The sequence below is a fragment of the Trichosurus vulpecula genome, chromosome 2 (genome assembly GCF_011100635.1).
Source record: "Trichosurus vulpecula isolate mTriVul1 chromosome 2, mTriVul1.pri, whole genome shotgun sequence".
In the NCBI taxonomy this organism is placed as follows: domain Eukaryota; kingdom Metazoa; phylum Chordata; class Mammalia; order Diprotodontia; family Phalangeridae; genus Trichosurus; species Trichosurus vulpecula.
In genome coordinates this window covers 268,691,521-268,716,717 of record NC_050574.1, presented here as the reverse complement: position 1 = coordinate 268,716,717, position 25,197 = coordinate 268,691,521, and the positions used below count along the sequence as shown (strand labels likewise).

The 25,197-nt window shown below is 43.2% G+C and overlaps 2 protein-coding genes across 2 annotated transcripts in view; both read left to right on the top strand.

Annotated features, from left to right (window-relative positions):
- Positions 1–25,197, top strand: part of GRIK4 (glutamate ionotropic receptor kainate type subunit 4) — a 457,202-nt gene that overhangs the window by 401,484 nt on the left and 30,521 nt on the right. The window contains exons 13-16 of the mRNA XM_036745295.1: positions 13,822–13,931; positions 17,001–17,174; positions 22,142–22,307; positions 24,154–24,379. Coding sequence (XP_036601190.1) covers positions 13,822–13,931; positions 17,001–17,174; positions 22,142–22,307; positions 24,154–24,379 — 676 coding nt within the window. The remainder of the gene's footprint in view (positions 1–13,821; positions 13,932–17,000; positions 17,175–22,141; positions 22,308–24,153; positions 24,380–25,197) is intronic.
- Positions 6,162–6,707, top strand: LOC118838086 (intraflagellar transport protein 25 homolog). The gene has a single exon (XM_036745296.1). It carries the CDS (start codon positions 6,173–6,175, stop codon positions 6,602–6,604), a length of 432 nt encoding a protein of 143 aa, XP_036601191.1. The 5' UTR covers positions 6,162–6,172; the 3' UTR covers positions 6,605–6,707.

The following is a 25,197-nucleotide window of genomic DNA, read 5'->3' as shown; positions in this document are numbered from 1 at the left end:
TCCTCTGCACTGTGACCTCCAACTCCTTGACTCCTCAGTTCTCTCTTGTGCCATTTCCCATGCATTAGTCACTCTCTCCTCTTCCCCCATTTGATTCCTCAGTGGATCGATTCAATTCCACACTTTCCTTGAAAATTCTCCACTTCTCTTGAATCCTTATCCCCTTAACCTATCTCCAATTGTGCCCACACAAGCCTTAACCTTGGATCACTCCCACCATTCTGTGCCTTCACTCTTACACACGTAGGTCAGTGAAGATGGAGAAAACCATACAACTATTAAAATTGGATGCACTATAAATTTATGTTACACAATATCAACTGGGTCCTCACTACTGCTAGGTAATCCCTCTACATCTTCCTTGTCAACTCACTATCCCATTCTCCGCAGTGGCTCTTCCAGATCTTTTCATCCCTCCTTGAATGTTCCATGACTCCACCTCCCTCAAATCTCTCAGCTCAGATACTTGCCTCACATTTTATGTGGGGGAAAATGAGGCCATTTGCCATAAGCTCCCTCTTTCCCCCCTCTTCCTCATCTCTTGTCACTCAGATACCTTCTACCATTCTCTCCTCCTTCACCCTTGTTTCACATAATAAAGTGGTCTTACTCTACTTGTTCAAGTGATCCCATTCCGTTGCCTCTCTGTCATCCCCATTCTTTCACTTATTTTCAATCTTTCCCTGTCTATTATTTCTCCTTTTTTGCTGCCTACAAACATGTGCATGTCTCCTTCATCTTGAAAAACCCTCACTCAGTGGTGGGATTCAGCTGGTTCACACTGGTTTGGTAGAACTGGTACCTGATTTTAAGTTGAGTTCAGGGAACAGTTTGTTAGTGGGGGCAGCACCTTGGCTCGGTTCCATGGAGAACTGGTTGTTACTTCATTTGAATCCCACCACTGCCCTCACTTGATCCTTCCATCCCCTCTGTCCCATATTTCTTTGCGCTTTATAGTTAAACTCCTCAAAAAGGCCATCTACCATAGGTACCTCCGCTTTCTCTCTTCTCACTCTCTTCTTAACCCCTTAAAACCGTACTTCTGATCTAATCATTCCACCAAACTACTCTCCCCAAAGTTATTAATGATCTCTTAGTTGTCAGATCTGGTGGCCTTTTCTCAATCCTCATTCTCCTTGACCTCTCAGTAGCCTCTGACATTGCTGATCACTCTCTCCTCCTTGATATTCTCTCCCCCGCCTCTCTCTCCTGTCTCTCCTTCTACTTGTCTGACCACTCCTCAGTCTCCTTTGCTGGAGACTCCTCCAGATCACACCCTTTACCCCTAGGTGTGTCTCAGGGCTTTCTCCTGGGTCCTCTTCCCTTCTCCCTCTATATTGCTTCACTTGGTGATTTCATCAGTTCCCATGGACCTGATCTCTATGCTGATGATTCTCAAATATACTTTCCTGCCCCAACCTTGCTGCTAATCTCTAATCTCTCATCAACAACTGCCTTTGGATGTCCAGTACATACTCAGACTCAGTATATTCAAAACAGGATTCATTACTTTTCACCCTAAATCTTTCCCACCTCCTCCCTTCCCTATTACTGCAGAGGGAAATACCATCTTTCCAGTCCCTCAGGCTCCCAACCTAGAAGTCATCCTGGATTCCTCACTAACTCTCCCCCAAACCCTCGTCCAAGCTGTTGCCAAGGCCTGTTGATTTCACTTTTGCATCATGTCTCAAATATGTCCCCTTCTCTCCCCTGACACTGCCCCTACTCTGGTACAATCCCTCATCACCTCGTACTGCAATAACTGCCTGGCTCAAGTCTCTCCCCACTCCAATCCACCCTCCATTCAGCCACTGAAGGGATTTTTTCCCCTAAAGCTCAGGTCCAATCATGTCATCCCCCTATTCATAAACTCCTAGCATCCCCAGGATCAAATACAAAATGCTCTGTTTCACATTCCAAGCCCTTCATAACCCAGCCCCCTCCTACCTTTCCAGTCTTCTTACCCCTTACCCCCCACCATGTACTCTTTAAACTAATGTCACTGGCCTCCCAGCATTTATTCTGTTCCCTATTCCTGGAGCACCCTCCCTCCTCTACTCCAACTACTGACCAACTTGGCTTCAAATCCCAACTAAAATCCCACCTCCTCCAGGAAGCCTTCCCCAAACACTCTTAATTCCAGTGCCTTCCCTCTGTTAATCATCCCCTATTTCTCACTCATGTCGTTTGTTTTTTATGTATTTGTTTCTATGTTGTCTCCTTCATCAGCTTGTCAGCTCCTTGAAGTCAGGGCCATCTTTTGCTCCACCCCCCTTTTTTGTCTCCAGTACTTAGCGCAGTGCCTGGCCCAGAGTAGGCACTTAATGTTAATAATTGATTGATTGATTGTACAAATGAGGAAACTAAGGCACAGAGACAAAATGACTTGCCCCAGGTCCTATTTTTTGACTTGGTGAAAGAGTCAACAGTGAAATCTAGGTTTCTTGACTTCTAGTAATAGTAATGATATAATAAAAATAAGTACAATAATATAATTAGCATTTATATAGTACTTTAAGATTTACAAAGCACTTTGTATATATTATCTTATTTAAACCTCCTAATAACACAGAGAATTAGGTGCTAGTATTATTACCATTTTAAAGATGAGGAAACAGGCCATAAAAAAGGTTCTATGACTTGCCCAAGAGAGCATAGTTGGTAATTAACAGTGGAGGGACGCACCAAGTCCAGCACTCTATCTACTAGGCTACACAGCCTCCCGGTATGATGGAATTTCTACCCTTCCAGCTGATGCCTAGTACACTACATGGTTATGGAATGTCAATAAGTGCTTAGCACCATTTTCTACATCCATACTCTGTAAAGACTTGGCACTCTGGGCTCATTTTAAAAAATTAGACATTCCATCTCTACTTTCCAATACTTGGTAGCCTTGTTCAGAGACAAATACATGCATGAGAAATGGTTTAAGAACACCTCCAAGATATAAAAATGTGTGCAAACCATTGTAATGCAAACAGTCAAAGGCACCTCAGTGCTAAAAAGGCCTCAGATTAAAGGAAAGATCACAATGGGGTGGAATTAATCATGGAAAGCTTCCAAGTAGAGCTGACTTTTTAAATGTAAAATGATGGTAATATAGGCCTAAAGAGAACAGAGAAAGATCAATATGAGGCAGGAAAAAAAAATCTTGTAACATATTTGCTAAGAAACCAGCTTTGTCTTATTTTTAAAAATACCATATCTGGTTAAATTAATGTTTCATGTCATGGAAACTATATGGTCCTATGTAAGACGTGAATGACTTGGCCCTTTTAAGGGAGACTTTTAAGACTTAAGGGAGACTGTTGTGTGAATGTCAGGATGTGATAAACCACAGTCTGATTGAGGCTGGGAACAGAGCTTTCATTCTGATCAGGCTATGAAAGAAATGAGGGAACTAACATCTCTTAAGTACTATAAGCTGATTTAATTCCATGAAATCACATCTTTCAAAAGCCAGAAGGGACACTAGAGATTATCTGGTCAACCCTCTCATTTTGCAGGTAGGGAAACTGAGAGCCAATGAAATGAAATGACTTGTCCAAAGTCATACAGGTAGTGAGTAGCAGGAGAGATTTTTGAGCCCAGATCATAGGACCTTAGACCCCAGGCTAAAAGGGACATTGGTCCAACCCCTTCATTTTACAGAGCAAGAAACTGAGATGTGAAAAGTCACCCAGGTACTATGAATCCAAATCGTTCCTATACTCCAAGCTGCCTCAAGCACACTAAGCTTTGACTAGTTTGCTAATTTTAATTTAACACCTCAAATGACTTGAAAAAAACAGAGAAAGAAGAGTTAGTGGGAACAAGTAGCAAGCAATCTTACATAAGCTGGGGAGAGAAATAGAAGCATGTAGCTTGCTAAGCTTGGTTTTTACCTCAATTAGGCAGAAAGGGAGAATAATTCTGGGCTATCAAATCTAAGGAGAGCCTGAATCTTAGGTGATGGAGTGTTCATAGGAATCCCTAACATTTATTCATTCCTTTATTCATCAGCTAATATTTCCTGAGGGCCTACTATGGTAAGACACTGCAGAGGTTGCTAGGAAGAGGACATCCTTGGGCTGTCTAAGCTGAGGCGTTTTTACCACATTAGAGGGAAAACCAAATTGGGTTAGCTTCTATTGGAGAAAGAGAGAAAAAAAGAAGGTTAATAGAAATAGCTAAGATTAAGCAGTCTCAGATTCTGTCATGAGTAACATTTAGAGTCTGAGTCAATGAGTGACTCAGTTAAAATGATATGGAAACATTATCTCTCTAATCTCATAGGGTTAAGTTAATGAAGTTAAAGTTTATTAGATTGGTGCTTAATATTATTTTTTGTAAAGTTCTTCTAATTGGCAACTCTCAGAGATTCAATGTGTAGAGCCAGAAAAGACCCTAAAGAATATTTATTCCAATCCTCTCAGTTTACGAAATGAGGAAACTGAGGTTTGGAGAGATGAATTGGCTTACCCAACATCACATGGATTATGATTAGCATCGCCAGACTTGGTCTACTCTAAATCCTTTCACTATGCCAAAATGCCTCCTAACAGATAGTGTTTATTATTATGCTATTATATAATACCTTGAGAAAGCTATCATTAGGGAAAAAGAGATTGTACCTTGCAACCCAATGCCAAATATAAAAATTTTTTGGATTAACTGCTGTTTTGATTCATGCATGCCATGATTCCCTTCCACTCATTTACAATTGCCTGTAGTCTATCAAGGGCAAACAGATTCAGATTTCAGGGTAATGTACAGGAAATCTTATGATTAGCACTGTCTCACGGTGGATGGAATAGGCCAACTCGAAAAGTAGTAGATGCCTCCTCACAACTGGAGAATATCCAAATATGGATATGTACTTTGCCAGAACTGTTGTAGAAAGGATTCCTCATTGGGTATGGATTGGATTAGAAGACCTCTGAGATCCCTTCCAGCTCTGAGAAACAGGTCACAGAGAAAGCTATCCCACATCCTGATGTTGGCATTGTATTGTCAGTCACCTTGCGATGAAAACTACACAGCCAGAAGTACTAGTAGGGGCAGGAAACCACATGGTTTCTTTTAAGAACCAGCCATTCCACCCCACCCCTGGTTACACAGTAGCAAAGAGACACCTAAGTTCCCCAAGGGAGACCCTGACAGTCTGAGGTCCAAAGAATCAAGCCAACAGCTTGAGAGAGCCACATGGAAGAGACTTTGTCTTTCTTCAGTCTCCTGCCCTATTTTCTTGGGAACAAGGAGAATACAATGACAGATGGTTCAGTCTGTTTGAACACATGCTCGGCTCTAGCTTGGGCTGAGCTGGCCACCAGGGCAAACAGACTGCTCTTGCTTCTGGCTGTTGGCAGGACCCATAGAGAGAGAGTAGCCTGTCCACCTGAGGCTTCCCAGGACTCAAGATGTTAGAACATCTCTGGACCAGGATGAACTGAGCTTCCAACCTGGCTAGTTGAGTAGTCCCAAAAGCATAAGAGATCTATGGGTTCCCCATACATCTTTTTCCCATGTCTCCAAGAGCAGGCAAATGAGACATGTGAAAAGAACACTGGAAATGCTAGAATTCCTCATGTAACTGTCCCTACATGCTAGTTCTTTTTTCTTGAGGTCATAGAATTTAGACCTGAAAGAGACCTGACATCTAGCTCAACTCCCTCATTTTACAGAAAGGAAATGTGAAGCCTGAGAAAATTAAATGACTTGCCCAAGGTCTTATCAATACAGTGTTCAAAAGAATATGTTCCAAATACATTCTAAGACATGGAGGTTTCTCATGATTTTGATGGATGCAGGCAATTCTCTAATAGGCATGTAAACGAATGGAAGGGAACCATGGCAGGGATAAACCAAAACAGCAGTTAATCCAAAAGATATTTATATTTGGCATTGGGATGCAAGGTACAATCTCTTTTTCCCTAATGATATTTTTCTCAGGGTATTACATAATAGCATAATGCTTATATTCCCCAAGTTCCCCCTGACTGATGATGGGAAGAGGCAGCAGAGAAGTCCGCCAAATGGCACGAGGGTTAAGCATTTGGCACAAATAATCCACCAAGTAGATAACTCACATATAGTAAATTGGGGGTTAGAAATTTTAGGGAAGTTATGGAATAATCTTCCTATGAAGCCTTTTAAAATCCCTGATATAGCCCCTCCCCCTGGCTCCGCCATGCGTGTGGTAGATCTGTGCCTGGCCTCCGAGGGCACCGAGGTCATCTTGGCCACGTCCAGCGACGAGAAGTACCCGCCCGAGAACATTATTGATGGGAATTCAACCACGTTCTGGACCACCACGGGGATGTTCCCCCAGGAGTTCATTATTTGTTTCCACAAACACGTGAAGATTGAAAGACTCTCCCTCCAGTGCTATTTTGTGCGGAGTATAAGGATCGAGAAGAGCAATGCCAAAGAACCGGTTGACTTTGAACGGTGGGTAGAAAGAGACCTGGTGCACACCGAGGGACAGCTTCAGATGGAAGAGTTTATGTTCCGGGACGGCTACGCGACTCACTTGCGGTTCATTATCAAATCAGCCTTCGATCACTTTGTATCTGTGCACAAAGTTGCTATAGAAGGAATCAGTGTCTCATCCCTCACCTGAGGATTCCTGAAAGCAGTTTGTGTGTGATTTTGTAATAACATTTGTGTAAATACACAGTTGTCCTCATAGCATATTAAAGAGGTTTGGGTTCAAAAAAAAAAAATCCCTGATATATAAAATTCATGTTATCATGGTATCATAGATTTAGAACTGGAAAGGACCTGAAAGACCACTTGGTCCAAGTCCTCCATTTTATGGATGAAGAAATTGGGGCTTAGAGAACTTAAGTAACTTTCATTTGGATCGTAGGACCATTGATGGAGAGCTGGAAAGGCTCTTCAGAGGTCATGTATTCCAATCTCCTCATTTTCCAGAAAAGGAAACTGGGATAAGGGCAGTAAAGTCCCAGGGTCCCACAGATTTCAACCCAGGTCCTCTGACTCCCATTGTCCACCACAGCACTTTGCCTCTGATCTTCGATATCATTCCAAGTCATGCTGGTGTAAGCAACCCCATTCTCCAACAACCCCAAACACCAAAAGATTGCCATGTTCTTTGTTGACCCCCAATAGTCCACCCTTTATTCCCTACCTCATCTCACAACAAAAAAGAAAGTAATTCACGGTTTTCTCTTCTGTCTCTTTAGCTCACAGCTGGTGTTTTCCATTCTCATAAAAAGAATAAGAAAGAGAAGAAAATAGAGAGAGTATGTATAGAGAGAGACAGAGAGATTTTTTTTAAAAAAGGGAGAAAACAAATGCCATTATTAAATTAATCCATGGAATATGCTGGATGTGTTACCAGCTTTTCTTCAAGAAGGTCTGATTCATTCCAGAAAGACTGTCTATGAAAATGAAGAACAATGCTAAGTAAACCACTGAATCATTTCTAATACTGTCTAATACTCTGTTACAAGAAAATGGAAAATGAATAGATTTCTATTCCTTATAGCTAAGTAACATGATAGCCCATATAATGGAGATATGGAGCTCTGAATATATAATCTTTGTGACATGATATATTTATTGAAAGCCTTTCTTTCAAGGAGCTCGAAGTGTTTTGCCAACATTACTTCAGAAACCTTTACAATTCAACACCCACCCACATTGGTTGAGGGACCCAATCTTATAAATGAAGGAAATGATGGATAAAGAGATGTATTGGCTTACCTAGAGTTACAGAACGAGTCTAATTTAGAATTCAGGACTCCTGAAACCCTGCTATAAGACTTCCTTCCACCCAGATTCCACCCATTCTCTTTTGAAAAACCAAAATGGAGAAGTGCTATGGTAGAGTTGAAAAAAAATACTGGCTCTGGAGTCAGAAGACCTGAGTACAAATCCTGCTTCTGAGGCATACTGTCTGTGTGGCCTTGAGAAAGTCACTTAAAATGAGGAGGTTGGACTACATGGCCTTTGGGGTTTCTTTGACCTCTAAATAATGATCCTATAGAGTAGGGCTGTCCAACCTTAGGTTTTTATTGAAATAATAGACAATATATTTTGATTTGCCATTTTAGTGAGAGCTCTGCCATAGCTGGGCTTCGTTTACTAAAACATTTATGTAAATTTCTATGCTTGTAGGGGGGCTGCATAAATCTCACTGCAGGCCAGCATGGAGCCCACGGGTGGTATTTTGGACAGCCCTGCCACAGACAATTAAGGCCATCATTTAGTATCATCTAATGGAAAGAAGGCTAAGCCTGGAGACAGAAGATCTGGGTTCAAGTACTGGCTGTGACATTTACTAGCTGCGTGACGTTGAGCAAGTGGCTTAACCTTTCTGAGTCTAGGGCCCCTTTACCTATTATGATCTGTGCCTGTGGAAGGAATTCACATGGGGCTGAAATCACAGGCCCTTCATGTATCAACCTACTAGCTTCAGAGGGTCATGAAAATCAAAGGAGCCAATGGATGAGAAAATACTTTTTAACTATACAGTCTTATATCAATGTATTTCCTGATTTATATGAGTTATTTGGGCAAATGCCCCACCTGAGTAATTCAGATGAGAAGGGATATGCTGCTAACCCTTAAAAATGGCTTAATTGGCCATTTTGATGGTAAAGGTGATTATACAACTTGCTCTGGAACAACATATTAAGCAAAACAATTGTAAATCCACTGAAGGATTTCAGACGGATTTCACCTCCATGGGCTTCTGGGGAGTGAATGTGAGAACTCACCTTTCCTTACTTCTCCACATAAACACTATCTGGCAGAGGGGTTCTTAACTTGTGTAAGTGTGTGTGTGTGTGTGTGTGTGTGTGTGTGTGTGTATGTGTTAATGGAGCCCTTTGGTAGACTGGGGAAGGCAACAGACCCCTTCTCAAAATAATGTTTCTAAATGAATAAGATAATAAAATACATAGGATTAAAAGGAAACCAATCATATTGAAATACAGTTATCAATTTTTAAGATTAAGAGCCCTTGGTCTAGAGATAGAGAGTCCTTCAGTTCTAGAGCCAACCTCGTTGACGTGTACAGCCAAAAGTGAAGAACCGAATTGAATGTGTAGAGCTCTCTAAAAAGCAAACAACCCTACAAGATCTTCATCTGATTCCAGAATTTGGCAGGGCCATACCAAGAAGGTGGGGATGTGTGGACTTTCCCACAGTCCAGGTTCCAAGAGAATTTAGAGTAAGGAGTGGGGAGTGATGGGGATTAAATAACACAGTCCTGATTTCAAGTTGAGAAAAATCATGATACAAAGCCGTTTCCAGACATAATGGAGAGGCTAAGGTGGGAACAAGTCCCAGAAGTTGGCATTTCTCATTCCTTACTGAGATTCCAGAACAGAAATGCTCTAATTATTTATCAGGCGAGCCCTAGGGGAAGCCCCCAGAATTCATATGTTTTAACCCCTAGTAAATACAGGAGGCCTAGAGAGTATAACCAGATGGCTTCCTCCAGCCAGGCATCTTTAATGTAAACACTGTATGTCTCTGCAGGCTGGAAGAACAAAACCTAATTTCCTATCCATTGGGGGTGACAGCAATTAAAAAATGAAGCTTCCTCCCTCCTTCCCTGATCCTCACTATCTCCTAGGACCCACAGCTGCCTGTGACATGGGCCTGGCATGCTCAGGCTTGTGGTACCAGAGGTGGGTGAAGTAATTAAATTCTCATTATACTTCCATTTCCTCAACTATGTGCAGAATAAAGGATCAATGAATTAACAGATCAAAAAGGATCAGAGAATTCCCAACTTGAAGGAGGAGAGTACACAGACACACTCACTCCTTATCTCCTTGTTGGCCTCACTGCCACATTTCAGCCCACCTGGGTTGCTGGGTTGACTGCAGCCTTCTTTCATTTGGAGGGAAGAGGATTGAGGGGGTTATCTCTAGGACCCCAGATGACAAGTTTAAGCTAGCACAGGATTAGGAACCAAGAGAACTCAGTTTGAGTTTCAGCAACTTTCCTCTTGTGTTGGTAAGCAGCTCTGTCCTTAGAAAGTATTAAATTAGGCATTTAGAAGGTATTAAACAAAAATAGGGATAGGGTATAGATCTATAATTTTACTAATATGAGGAAGTCTTGGGTGAAGAAACTTCCTCTACTAATGTGGCAGTGCCTAGAGCCCTGAGAGTGACTTGTCCAGTGACTTGGTCACTTGGCCAAAGTTGTGTCAGTTATTAAATTGAATTGGATTACAGTTAAGAAGTCCTGTCTCTTTCCCCCTTTTCCCCTGTCCACAGTGAGTAGAGCACCAGCCCTGGAGTCAGGAGGCCCTGAGTTCAAATCTGGCCTCAGACACTTGACACACTTACTAGCCATGTGACCTTGGGCAAGTCACTTAACCCCAATTGCCTTGCCTTCTGCCCTCCAAAAAAAAGAAGTCCTGTCTTCAAAAATCTCCAAGTTAATAGAAGTGACCTGACCAACCTATAGTCAACACAAACATATATTAATCATTAATCATGAATGGAAATACAATAAAGATAAAAAGTGTTTTAAGAGTGTAGGACAGGTTGGATTGTGCTATAGGAAAAGGAGTCATAGTAATCAGGCAACCTTTTGGAAGAAGGATCATAAGAGCCTCAGACATAGAGCTGGAAGGGACCCTGGAGTACAGAAAGTTCAACTCTTCTATTTTATAGATGGAGAAAATAAAGCTGAGAGAGGTAAAGTCACTTGCTCACAGTCACCCAGACAGAAAGTGGCAAATTGGCTTTCCTTTCCAGGTTGACTCTACAGACCACACTAGGAGCCTGAAGGAGAGGGAGAGGGAGAGAGAGAAGCAATATGAAGGGAAGGAGGGAAAGGAAGGGGAAAGAGAAAGAGAGGAAGAGAAGGAGGGAGAAAGGGAGAGGAGGGAAAGAGGGGGAGGAGAGGGACAAGACAAAGGAGTGGGAGAGGAGAGAGAGAAGAGATGAGAGGAGAGGAGAGGGAGAAAGGGAGCACGCCTGTGAGTTTAGAGGCCAGAGAGGAAAAACCTACCACTTTGTTAGACGTCATTTCCCTTCTCTTCCCTCATTCCCTTAATCTTTCAGACAGAAAAATCTCTGCCCTTTGCTATCTCGCACAGGGATTTGTGAAAACAAATGAACTAATAAATGTGAATGTGCTTTGAGTTCTTTAGAAAAATGGCATTGGTGCCATCCATCTTTGAGCAGAGTGTTATGTTTGGAAGGGAAATGCACTATTTGGAAGAAACATCGATGGAATATGGTGATTTCTACACAAACATGGCAGGTGACTTCTAAACCTGCCATTATGTATGTTCAGGCTGCTTTGAGGCAATATTTCTAACATGCTTATGTGGAAAATCTCAAGGTTTGCAAGTAATGTGTTGACAGTATAGTAACATCTTTGGGCTCAGACCAGGCCAAGGCTCTGCTGGACTGTTTATTCTGGGCATATCCTGGATGACATTGGCCCATCGCAAGTGGAATCACACTACCCCTTGCTAACATGACTGAGATTATTCCATTTGAATTACATTTATATCTTGCTTCAGCTTTGTGTGATATTTTCTCTGTTAAAAAAACTCTGTGTGTGTGTGTGTGTGTGTGTGTGTATGCTTTGAGCTTCTAGGAATTTTTTCCCATGGCCGTGTGTCTTTCTTTATCACCCATAACCAAGTATGGCAGCTTTAAATAGCTCTGTCATTTTCCTCAATTTCACTTATTCTAATATAATCAGCTATAGATTTCTGACATTGAGCATCTAATAGGGTTTCACATTCAGAAATCAACAATGAATTGGTTTGTTTTCATATTTGTCCCTACTGAGATGGCACTGAGAAAGATAACACGTAAGATACTAAAATGTCTAAGATCTTGGAGTAGGTACATTTGCCTTAGGAAACATATGAATCCATAGGTACATTTGCCTTAAGAAACACACGAATCCATAGGTCAGAGACAAGTGAAGTGGGTTGGAAAAAAATAATGTTTGAGGAAGTGACCTCATCTTGAACGCTAACCCTGCTGTTTTAGCAAGTGAGATGACCAGGTCTCCTCTTCATCTGGACTCCAGATTCTGGCTCCAATGGTTTGCCTAAAGATTCCTGGCATTCAGGAAAGGGAAACCAATTCTGTTAGCCAATGATGAAAATAGAAATGACTTGCTCTAGGAAGTCTGATTCTATTACTGTTGAGTCATTTGCCTTCTGTTAGATAATCTGCATAGTGATGGGGCTGGGACATCCCAAAACTGTCTTCTCCCTTGTTCCTTATCTTACAAGTCATTTCGGTTGCCTGATTAGATCACCCCAGAGTATTCTCTGAAAGTCAAACGTGTATATGTATGCGCCTTGAGACAGCTTCAAAAAGTTTCCTGAGACATGGTAAATGCTAAAAGATACCTGATACCTGATCTTGCTTGTGCTGTGAAAAGAGAGCTTTTGTATATTGTCTGCCCCAAAGGCCGCTGTCATCGTGTCGCTATGCAGAAGGAAGGGTGGCACTCTTCCCAGAGGAGCCCAGGCAAAGTTTGGGAGTTCTAATCCCAGTCCTTGGATGACTGGCTGCATTACCCTGCTCTCTGTGAATTAAGAATGTGGAATTCCTAGAGGGGAATGGAGCCTAGCGGGGTTGGTATTCAGCACCTAGAGGAGGGAAATTTTATAAAGAGATACATAAACCAAAGGAAAAGAAGATTGAAGGTAGTCTATGATGAAACCTGCCAACTCACAGCAGGACTGCAAAGAGTTACTCCCTGCCTACTGAGGCAGCATCTATTAGTTGTGTTTTCAGTGCACTGCACATAGTAAACACTGGATAAATGTTTAATGAATTGAATTGCACTGAATTGAGTTGAATTTTATCAATGGAGGCACTAGCACCAACCAAATGCCAGTACTCTGCTTTGATTAAAAAAGAATACTCAAACATATCCTGAGGACAAGGCAGTTCAGAAAAGCTCAGAAGGGACAGATTGAGTTTGACTTAGAATGGGTCCCTCCTGTCATATATCTGGGGAGTGACTGACACCAATCAACTGCCAGCTGATGCAGACATTTCCCTACCAACATGAATAACAGACTCTTTTCACTGCATGGAAGAAGCTAGACATAACATGTCATGATATAGGAGTGGGTCATGATATAATGTCATATTCTGTTATAATGACATGTTGTGATGTGCCCTTGACTGCCAAACGAAAGCCTATTTGTTCTTTTGCGCTGACTTCCCCTATCCTCTCCACTCTCTTCATCATTTGGACATATCTTTTGTGCCCTCGTTTCACTATCTTGCTAAGGATGACCAGAAGCCCACTTCTCTCCTGGGCTCTGTTCCAAACTCCACCCCACAACTCACATGGCCTTGGCCAACTCACATTTCTGGTTGGGAAGAGAACAGAATTTCCCTGGCTTTGGGATCCTCCTAGGGATTATCAAAGAGGAATCACTGTCATCATAGGGTAGCATAGGAATTAAATAGCAAAAAATATTTTATGAGCCCACCTACACCATTCCAGAAATACAGAGGAAATAAAAGAAACAAAATTGAGAGGAATTTCAACTCTCTGAGTGCAAGCTGGCATTCACTCTGGGGAGTATGTAACAGCCAAGGTCAGCACTAGAGTTGAGTATTCACAAACTGGACAGTATTTCTTATCCTTCCATCATCCCCCAGCCCCGACCATCTCTTCAATCAGTTACCCTGACCCAGAGATTCTCAAAGTTCCCCCCCCAGCCCTAAAATTTCATGATTTTATAATAGGAGAAGGACCAAGGCTGGGGCAGAATCTCAACTCGCCACATCCTCTGCCCAGGGTCCACTTTGGCTGACCATGTAAAGTGAAACTTCTTTCTGTGTTCATTTCTAGGGTCGAAAACCTGGTTATTTCTCCTTCCTGGACCCCTTTTCTCCTGGAGTCTGGCTGTTCATGCTTCTTGCCTATCTGGCTGTCAGCTGTGTGCTCTTCCTGGTGGCTCGGTACAAGCTTTAGTCACTTTCCCATCCTCACACTACCACCTTGTGTTCAATGTGGGAAACTTCTCAGGGAGAAGAGGGAGGAAGTAAGGAGCAGGTGAAAGCTGACCTCTGGACAGAAATGGAGTGATCCAAGAGGGGCTCTCCCACAGGGCTGCTAGCCTCATCCTGTCTGTCCATCTGTCCATCCACCTACTTGCAGAATTTTGTGTGTGCGTGCGTGCACACACACGCACACACATGCACGCACACACACACACACACACACACACACACATATACACACACTGGCAGGCAGGTTTTGCCTGAAATGTCTCCTTCTCCTCCTGCTGGGAATGATTTGGAATCCTGATAATGAGAGATGGGTGGAGCAAGATCACTCAAATTAAGAGCTGTGCATTTGGCTGCCCCAGCCTCAGCCCATGCCAGGATCTGCCTCAAAGTGCTGAGCGACAAGAAATGGAGCCTCGGAGACAGTTGTGGGGGACTGGAGGCGGCTGCAGCACAGATGGGGGAGGAGGGCCCACTCTTCAGAGAGATGATCACCCAGCTCTAGCCCAGAGATGCTTCTGAAAACATAGCTGCCCTTGTTATATTGGAATGGGAGAAGGGAGACTGAGGGGGTAAATGAGGGGCCTAGGGTGGGAGGAGGTGAGAGGGACATAGCACAATAACAAGGGGAGGATTCTTAGGAGCAGATCTGGTCTAGAAAGTCTGGTTCAAATAGGAGGAGAAAAGAGGAGAATCCCCCTATGGGTGATTTGTTTCTGTGGCCTATAGGGAAAACTTCACTTTTCCAGAGGAAGAAGCACCAGAGGCCCAAACCCCACTGCTTATGGGTTCTAATTATCATTATGAGAAGGTGTTTGCCCCAATAAAGGGAAGCAATCCCACCTTGAGCCAAAGGTGGTGCCTGACCATGATATTTCAGTCTGGAGTCAGTAGAATTGGGTATTTTTCCCCCACACAGAAGCACTCTGATTCACTCCCCATCTTCAGACAAAGGAATAAAATTCCTTCCTCTCTGCCCTGTTCTCGCTAGTGTCACAGGGGCTAGGGAAACACAGCAGTTGTGAAGGGCTTTCATATTTGTGCTGAGAACTCCTTAGGACAAGCTTATATAAATCCATTGTTGATTTTTCCTGGTTTCTGGCCTTTCCCATAGCAGCTTTTGGTTCTGACCTTTCACTTACTGACCAAAAACTGACGATTTTGTATTGGGTATGTTATATTTGGGGTGGAGAGAAGGCCTTTCCTCAGGGAAATTTGTTCAGAGGCCTGAGAGGGAACCTACTGTTCCAAATTGCTGGAAAGGTAGATTCCCTCTCAGGCCACTGAATAAAAGTGGCCCTAAGCCCTGCCTGGAGACCTAGCGTCCCAGGGGCTGGTCCAGCCTACTTTGGAGAAGTTGTTGCATCCCACTCATCCTTTGTAATCCAGGTCAGAATCAGGGTCAGTAAAGAGCTCTTGGCAAATTAAATCCAGCCAAGTTGAAAAAAGCTAGTCTGTGTACAAGCTGGGCAGCCTCCACTCCCCTGGAGTCAGCAGCTGGCTCTGAGTTTGAAGGGCACAAGGTGCAAACTGGTCTCTTTCCACTCCCCCTACAGGTGGGCTCATCCAAAGATGTCTGTGTTGGCCCTCACAGGTATCGCCACTGACAAGTAACTGTTGTCACTGACAACTGGCAAGATGTTCGGGAACTAACATGCTGTCTGATAGCTCCCATCTCCATTTCACTGTACTGTCTGCTGGGATCATGTGGGCTTGGAGTTTTTTTATGAAACTTTCTGCCTGAATATCCCCTTCCTTCTGCTGTCTTTATCAGTCACTTTCCCCACTTCTGATGGAATCCTTGTAAGTGACATGATGCAGCAAGCAGATGACCATCACCCTCAGCCATGTCACTACCCCCGATTTGCATGATGGTCTTGGAGCCTGGCCACCAGCAACACTTGCAGAGCCAGCTGTGTAGCTGCTACACTGTCCCAGCTACGGGCTAAGGTTTTTCACACTTAATTTATCCAGATTTGACTGAGTTCAAGGGCTAAGTAACCCTTCTTCTCTATCCCTTCCTCCCAAAACACACCTATATGCTCATCGCCATTGTAATTATCACAAAAGATTTATTAATTACCCAATTAATTGTACTGTTACATCAAGCATAACCTTCTAGGCTCCACCCTCTGGGAGTTTACAATCTAATGAAACATGCATGAAGGCCAATTTGGACAGGGCGCCATGATGGTACTGGTGGCGATGTGAGATTGATGGGGCTGAGATAACAATCACTCACATTTCTATAGCACTTTCTCTCAAAACTCTGTGAAATAGTGAAAATATTATTATCCCCTTTAGCCGATGAGGAAACTGAGGCTCAAAGAGGTAAGCAATGTGCCCATGGTTACATGACTAATAAGCTACAGAGCTCAAACTCTTATGTCCTCGCTGCTGGCTGTCAGCCATTGTTCTTTCCACTGCAGTAGGGAGCCTAGTAGTATCAGAAACATTCCATTGAATTATGGACAGACTATAAGCCATTTACATTATATACAAGCCATAGGTAAGTGCATGCCAAGGACACAGAACATGGGTGAGGTAGGAAAAGATGACTGAGGGGCTGCCAAGGCAACATTAGGAAGGGTGAAGGAAAAAATATTTTATATGGAAAAAAGGATGCACGGAAGAAAGTTTATTTCAGAATCTGTTGAAATGATAAAAGAGGAAATGTTTGAGCCGGTTGAAGAAAGAAGGGTGTTCAGTGTATAAGGAATTACTTAGAGAAGACTCAGTGGGGAAGGATGAAGGAGACTTTCCCTGCCATGATTCATAGATTCAGAGTTGGGCTAAAAAGGGATCTTGGATACAGACTCAAATCCCCCATCTTACAGAGGGAAAAAACTGAAGTTGACAAAGGTGAAATGATTGGCTGAAGGTCACCCTGGACTAGAACCCAGGTATCCTGACTCCCAATCCAGGGATTCTTCTTCCTCCCCTTACCCCACCCTACCCTACCCCCAGCTGCCTCTTCTCCAGCCTGGAGCATGCTCACTGTAGGCCTTTCTGTCTCCACAGGTTAACACCTTATGAATGGTATAGCCCTCACCCATGTGCCCAGGGCCGGTGCAACCTTTTGGTGAATCAGTACTCCCTGGGAAACAGCCTGTGGTTTCCTGTTGGGGGCTTCATGCAGCAAGGCTCTACCATTGCCCCACGCGCCTTATCCACCCGATGTGTCAGCGGAGTCTGGTAAGAACCAAGGGCAGAGGTGGGGTCAGTCACTGGGGAGATCAGTCTAGACCTATGGGGTCAGATTGAGAAAGAAAGCCCACTGTAGATGCATCCTCATTCTGGACGTGTACAGCAACCCAATCTGCTGCTTCTTCTATGGCAAACTTCTTGCCCACTGGGAAATTCAAAGTCCTTTTGAAAAGAATACCTCCAGGTGGTATTCATAAATTGAGCCCCGGGGAGTCATTTGTTATCTAGATGAGATTTCTGAGGCCCTTGTAAGGTTCTCCTTCTTTGCCCCAGCTCTTTATATTGTATATGGAAGGGAATCCTGGACTCACAGAGGTAGAAGAGGCCTTAGGGATCATCTAATTTTACCTTCTGCTCCGTGAATGAATCATTTCCCCCTAGGAATTGGATCCAGTACATCCCTGAAATTATTAGGAAGTTCCTCTTTATACTGAAGCAACATATACCTCCCTATAGCTTCTACTCCCTTTTGGAGCAAAGAAAAATGAGTATAATCCCTCTTGACCAAAGCAGCTTTTCAAGTATTTTAAGACCTTTCTCCGGTCTTCTCCTGCCTTCATACTCCCAGTTCTTGTAACTATATCTCACACAACATAGTTTCAAGTCCCTTCCACCATTCCCATCTTCTCTTTCTAGACACACTCCAGTCTGTCAATGTCCCTTCTAAAACATGGCACCAGATCTGAAAATCACATTTCAGGTGTGTCCCAACCAGTGCAGAAAGAAAAGGAACTATTGCCTTCCTCATTCTGGGCTTCTATTTTTCTATTAATTTTATTCTGTTTTTCTATTAATGTAGCCTAGGTGGCGCAGTGGCTAGAGTACTAGACCTGGAGTCAGGAAGACTCATCTTCCTGAGTTCAAATCTAGCCTCGGACATTTACTAGCTGTGTGACCTTGGGCAAGTCATTTAACCCTGTTTGCCTCAGTTTCCTCATCCATAAAATGAACTGGAGAAGGAAACCATTCCAACATCTCTGCCAAGAAACCCCCAAATGGAGTCACAGAGAGTTAGAGACTGAAAACAACTTAACAACAAGGTTAAAATATATATGTATATACGTGTATATACATATATAATGTGTTTATATATATATATATATATTCACATTATATATTTATATATCTACGAAAGAATTTTTTTAAAACAAGTTTGTAGAATACAGGTTTCTTGTTATAGCTTAGCTTATCCCTAAATTCAGATTTGCTTGGCCGCCATATGTTAGAGCCTGTTTCCTTTCCCTTGGCCTCAACTCCATCTCTGTTGGACTATGAGGAAAAAAGACTTTCCCACACTTGAATCAAGAAAAAGGTGAGGATCATAATTCCTCTAGAAGCCCGGTGTGTTGGTGTAGGAGGAATGATCTGCCTCAGAATCTAGAGGGAGGTGTGAAACTCTGAACAATGAAAACTGGAGCTAATAGAAAGGTAAAAGAAAAATTCAGAACTGAGAGAGCCCAGGCCTTCTTTGGATTCTGATCCCTTGACCCCTCTGGTTTTTTTTCCTTATGGAACATTATCGTCCATTCGCACTTGGGGCTCCCTCTCCTTCTCTGTTCATACTGATGCCCCATTCTCCCTCCCCACCCCCATTCTTCTTTCATAACAATCTCCGGTCCAAGGAAAGAAGGATGCTACAGGTTGTTCTGCTGCCTGGTCCACTGGCTGCCTCAGTAAGGATTTAAATAGTCACACCCAGGTTGCTTGGTAACTGATCCAGAGGATATGTGTGAGTGCAGCTCTGACACTTAATAAGGGCCCATCATGTGATGGATCCTGCGCTGTCCCTCTCACGGTATTGTGCCCCCTGAGATTCCTTGGGCTCTTCTGTTGTTAAATCAGGATCACGGCTCAGTCCTTTGCCTGTGGAAGATGGGGAAGGGCTGGATACAGAGCTATCCAAGTCAGGCTTGGTCTCTTCACCCAGAGTAAAGTGGCAGATGATGGTGGCATGCCAGTCCAAAAGAATGCCAACTATACGAATGGAATACTGCCTTTATGCAAATATGGCACTACTGACCCACAGCCATCCGTAAAGAATGACCTCAGAGTTGTTTTTTCTAGTACTGGCATTAGGTTTGCAAATTAAAAAATGTAAACCATATGGCAGGGGGCATGTTTAACCTACTTAATAGAGCAAGTCATTTTTAATGACTTTATCATGTTCATGGTTGTCAGGGCCCATTGCTGAGACCAAATGGGCTTTGGAAAAGAATTAGATGAATCAGTCAGTGCTGGAAGCAATATGCACTTTTATTTGGCATATATAAGGGAAGGTACAAAAGAGAAGACTGTATGGCTTAGCTAGAGACACCCTAGGAAGCAGGAACAACATGGAAAGGGCTCTAGAGAAGCCCAATGAGCTCTTCACATTGAAGCCAGGTCTGAGATACCTCCAAACTACAGGAGGCCCTCTACTCTAGGGTTGAGATTAATATTTCTATACTAGGGCTCTCACATTAGGTTAGGGACTAATACCTCCAAAGACAGACTGGGAAGGAGCTGGGAAGGAATACAACTAGGGGTGCACTATTGCCTTGAGGTTATGGCAGGGTGAAGAAGATCATGATGGTCTAGGACTCCAGTGTCCATGTTTCAAGGCAACGTACTCAGCTCATGGGTTATTGTCACTTACTGTTCCAAAATAACTCAAGCATTCTATAGAGCAGAGAGCTGGCGCAGCGTGGCTAAGAGTCAGAAGCTAGAAAGACTCGAGTTCAAATCTGGCCTCAGACACTTCCTAGATATGTGATCCTGAGCAAATCATTTAACCCTATTTAAGTTTCCTCATTTGTAAAATGATCTGGAGAAGGAAATGTCATAACCACTCTTATATCTTTGCTCAGAAAACCCCAGATAGGGTCATGAAAAGTCAGACAACTGAAACAATTTGACATCTATAGCATGACTTACTCAAATGAATCTGCTTGTTTTTCCACTCCCGAGGTCGCAGGTAGAGAGGTAAAAAGCCACAAAAGTAGAAACTTCTGCACGTGGAAGATCCAGATTTGAGGAGTGAAGGGGAATTTGGGGGGAGAAGGGTCCATAAAAAGCACAAAGCAGGAATAAATGTTACTAGGCAGAAGGAGGAGATATGTCAAGGGAACAAATAGCATGTTGGGCTGAGAAAGATTAGGCTAGTAAAAAAGAGGTTTTTCCAGAGTAAAACAATTGTCTATATTTCAGATTATATAGCCAAATACAAATGAAGCTGATCCATTACTTAAAGCAGGCTCTTTATATTCACATAACAAGCTCTCCATTCTGCCTTCTTAGTTCCCCAAACCAGTGGTTTACATTTGGAATATAGATAGCTATGGTTGGTGATACAGTCTGTGGTATTTGAACTGAACAAAGGTACTTGGCCAACCCTGGAGTTAATTCCAGCAATCAATCATTCACTCAATCCAGAGGCATTTCTTAAGTGCCTAGTGAGTGCTAGGGTTTGGGGATCCAAAGACAAAAATGAAATGATCCCTGTCCTCAAGAGGCTTATGTATTCTACTGGGGGAAACAACCTATACATAAATATGTATACACTACACATGTACCCAAAGTATCAGTAACACGTTGACCTAAACAACCCTAGATAGGCAATTTCCTATAGTTACTCTAGACACTTATGGAATCTACTTAAAAAAGGATCCAGCAGGGAACCAGGGCTTGGCACCCTTTTAAAATGTGATGTGCCAAAGGTCTGACCCCTTTTTACTAGTAGGTTTTGTGGGGGGAGGGAGGAGCTGTAGGAATAAACAGATATTGATTATATGCTAATTAAACTGGGGGATATGCTATGCCCCTCACCCCTATGCCTTTGGCTAGTATCAATACTTTCTGAAGAATAGCCTCCTGTTTCCTACCTGAAACACCAGGGTTCGACCCCTGCCCCCTGTCCCTATTCAGTGTCAGCAATCAATCATTCAGTAAGCATTTAGTAAACACCAAATATATGCCAAGCACTATGCTAGATACTAGAGAAAAAATTTAACGGTTCCTGCCCTCAAGGAACTTACATTCTATTGGGCAGATGATGACACATTTGGTTCCCTCTTTTCCCTTCTCCGGCCTTTTGATCAACTTGTCACACATACATCCATGTGATAGAGTAGAAAGAACACTGCCATTAGAATCAGGAGACCTGGGTTCAAATTCGACCTAAAATACTTTACTAGCAATGAGGCTTTGGATGAAACACTCCACTACTCTGTTCTTCGATCTCCTATCTCTTACATGGAAATAATAAAATAAAAACCGCCTGCCCCACAGAGTTATCGTGGGGAAATTGACTTGTAAACCCCAAGGTGCTTTCTAAATGGGAGCTCTTGTTGGTATAGAGTGGAAAGGGCTCTTCTACTGGATTAGGAGTTAGGAGAATTAATGCTGGCTCTACTGTCGACTCATCGTGGGAGTCCGGTGTGTCGTTTTACCTCTGTGAAGCATCTTAAGAGCAGGAACTGTTGGTTTGGGGTTTTCTTTTGTTCTTTTTTTTGCCTCTATGTGTGGTCCCTGTATTATGGTACTCTATAGTAGGCGCTTAATAAATTCATTTTGACTAATTCTGGGCCTCAGTTTCCTCATTGGTAAAGTGAGAGATTTGGACAGGACAGTCTTTAAGATCTCTTGAGGCTCTAGATTATGTGATTAACCTCCCCTTTCTACCTCTTAATCATGGCTTAGAGTCCCCCTCATTCAGGAAACCTTCCTAGATTATTCACAATCCATTGCCAATATATCTATCCAATGTCTGATACACTCTTTCGTTTCAGTGCCATTTGGTGTTTCCTGCTTCTGTTGGTTCCATGTTGTGGGAGCCCCTTATCTCCCCTACTCTTCTCAAGACTAGGAGCTCCTTGAGAAGAGGAAGCACCTCTGCCCTTCCCTTCATACCTCCAACATAGTCATGTACCCAGGGGGCACTCAGTCAACAACTGATTTACTCAAGTCCTTTCCCATAGGTGGGCATTCACTCTGATCATCATCTCATCTTACACGGCCAACCTGGCAGCCTTCCTGACTGTACAGCGCATGGATGTGCCCATCGAGTCTGTGGATGACCTGGCTGACCAGACAGCCATTGAGTATGGCACAATTCATGGAGGATCCAGCATGACCTTCTTCCAAGTAAGGCTTGATCTTTTACTCAGAGTCTTTGGGGTTTGGCAGAGGAAGGAGAAGGTGGAACAAAAGTGAGATGATGGCTGGAGATGGGAAGTCTCTTTCCCCAGCCTTTACCTGCTCCTGCCATGCCTTTTCCTAACATCCAGTCTAGAAATCACAGGGGCTCAGCTGATAACTGCCTAACAGAATAGTCAGTCCTGGAACAAGATCAGAAAAGGCTCTTGGATAAAGGTAACCTCGATACTCTGATCCTTGGCCTGATAAATCCAGAGAATCTTTAGACAGAGACCTTCTGTATTCCCCCCACAGGGTCCTCACCAAAGTCCTGAACACAGAGTCCTGTCTGATCTCCAGTACTACACTTATCCTAGTCCCACTAGACAAGTGAATTTCCTAGTTTCAGGTTACCCTGGGAAGACTTTTCACACAGCCCAGTAAGTGTCTAGCCAACCCACCAGCCAAGAAGTTCATTTTCATCTCTAACCAAGGTCTAACATGACCCCATCTTCCTAGTTTCCTCACAAGTCATATTGGATATAACTTTGGAGAACAGCACATTAATCAGGCATAGAACTTGGCCAGATTCCCAACACTCTCTGCCTGCTTATTCTTTGGAGAGTAGAGACTGGTGTCTGATATGGGATTAAAGGATCAGTTTAGAACCAAGGGTAGGTCACTTGAGCCTCCTCTTCAGGTGATGTCTGTTGGGAAGTCACTGCTTAAAGTCCCTTAGTCCAATGGCTCCTATTCCACTTTAGTTCATGCCATTTGGTAAAGGAGGGGCTAAGACCAGAAGTCAGTTCCTACCTATCTCTAGTCAGGGGACTAGACAGTGGTGAAGAAGACACCCTAACTCCCTGGGTCACAAGTTCAACAGATTAATAACAACAACAATGATGATAAGAACAGTACTAATAGCTGGCAGTTATATAGCCCTTTAAGGATTGCAAAGCACTTTACAAATATTATCTCATTTGATCCACAACAACCCTGGGAGGTAGGTGCTGTTATTATCCCCATTTTACAGTTGAGGAAACTGAAGCAGACAGAAGATAAGTGACTTGCCCAGGGTCACACAGCCAGTAAGTATACAAGGCTAGATTTGAATTGTGATTCCATATGTTTTAACCATCTACTATATGCAAGGCACTGTGATAGATTTTTGGGATAGGAAGATGAAAAATGACACAGTCCTTGCCCTCAAGGGGCTTATAATCTACAAGGAAGGAAAATGCAACATGTACACAAGCAACGCTGGTTGGAGATAGAATGAGTAAAGGGAATATTCAGACAAAGTGCTCTGTGGAAACTTGAGGAGGGAGAGATCCCTTTGGGCTGTGGGGTACAGAAGGTTTCATGGAGGCAACAGCCTTGAAAGAAGAGAAATACTATAATAGGTGGATTACAACTGCAATCTCACCCAAAATGGGAGAGGGACTTTGTTCTGGGAACAGAGAATTACCTGCACAAGTGAGGAGGGAGAGGGCAGGATGAGATCAGCCAGCCAATAGGACATTTGGCAGAGTTTGACCATCGTGCCTGCCACCTGGATAAAATGTGAAAACACTCATCCCCTCCTAGGCCACTGGACAAAAGCACCATTGGTCTCCAGGTTAGACCACTTCCAACCAAATCTCACAGCAGCTTCTGCCCTCAGTCTACCTCCTCCAAGTTTATCCACCCCTTAAGAAGGAGGGGAACAAGGCACTTTTGCATGATTTCTTTGTTGAGATAGTGGGGAAAGATATTCTGACGACTAGGGTTATTGGTCCCAGCTTGCTTCCCTCTCCCTGAAACCCATTTGATTCTTCTTTTATTACTACCACACTCCTATGTGCTTTTTCCCCAGAATTCCCGCTACCAGACATATCAGAGGATGTGGAATTACATGTACTCCAAGCAGCCTAGTGTGTTTGTGAAGAGCACGGAAGAAGGAATTGCCCGGGTGCTGAATTCCAACTATGCCTTCCTACTGGAGTCCACCATGAATGAGTACTACCGTCAGCGAAACTGCAATCTGACCCAGATTGGGGGCCTGCTTGACACCAAGGGCTACGGGATAGGGATGCCAGTTGGTATGCGGAGATGGGAAATGCTTGTTATGTAGGTTCATCCAGAGAGTCAGAGGATCTAGAAACAGGAAGCAGAGGCTTGAAGTTGGCGCCTCTCAATGGGTACTGGCAGAATTAAAGAAAACATGACATTAGTCTGTGGGCACAGAGCAAAGCAGGGGATGGATTTGGAAGGACAGGTGGCAGGCACCGTGTACAAGAGAGTTCCCTGGTACTCTTGCCCATTGCAGAGCTGTAGCTGACAGAACATTTAAGCAGAATAAGTATTGGAAATAGTGTTGGTGTATCTAAGCAGGCCAAGGTCTTGCTGCTACTGCTCCATTTGGTTAGGGGACTTCAAAGACTATCAATCAATAAAGAAACATTTATTAAGTACCTCTCTAGGCCAAGCACTGTGCTAGGTGCTGAGGCTATAAATACAAAAGTGAGACAGTCCCTACCCTCAATTACCTTATGTTCCACTAGGGTGGTACGACATGTCCAAAGATAAGTAAATATAGTCATATATAAAGTAACAACAGGAACAGGAAATTTGGGAAGAGAAAAATATTTGGGGGGAAGGTAGTGAGTTTTGTTTCAGACACATTGAGTTTAAGAGGCCTATGGAACATACACATGGAGAAATCCAGTTGGTGATTCAAGATGAAAGCTCAGGAAAAAGACTAGGGCTAGATGGATTGGTCTGGGAGTTGTGCAGAGAGATAATAACTGAACTTATGGGAGCCGAAGAGATCGTCAAGAGATGGTATATCAAGAGGAGATAAAATGGCCTAGAACAGAGCCTTGGGATATACTCACAAGGTACACTTAGACAGCAAGTA

Bases quoted from the DNA above. Each gene is read 5' to 3' on its own strand.
- LOC118838086 (XM_036745296.1), top strand. From the start codon at position 6,173: ATGCGTGTGGTAGATCTGTGCCTGGCCTCCGAGGGCACCGAGGTCATC.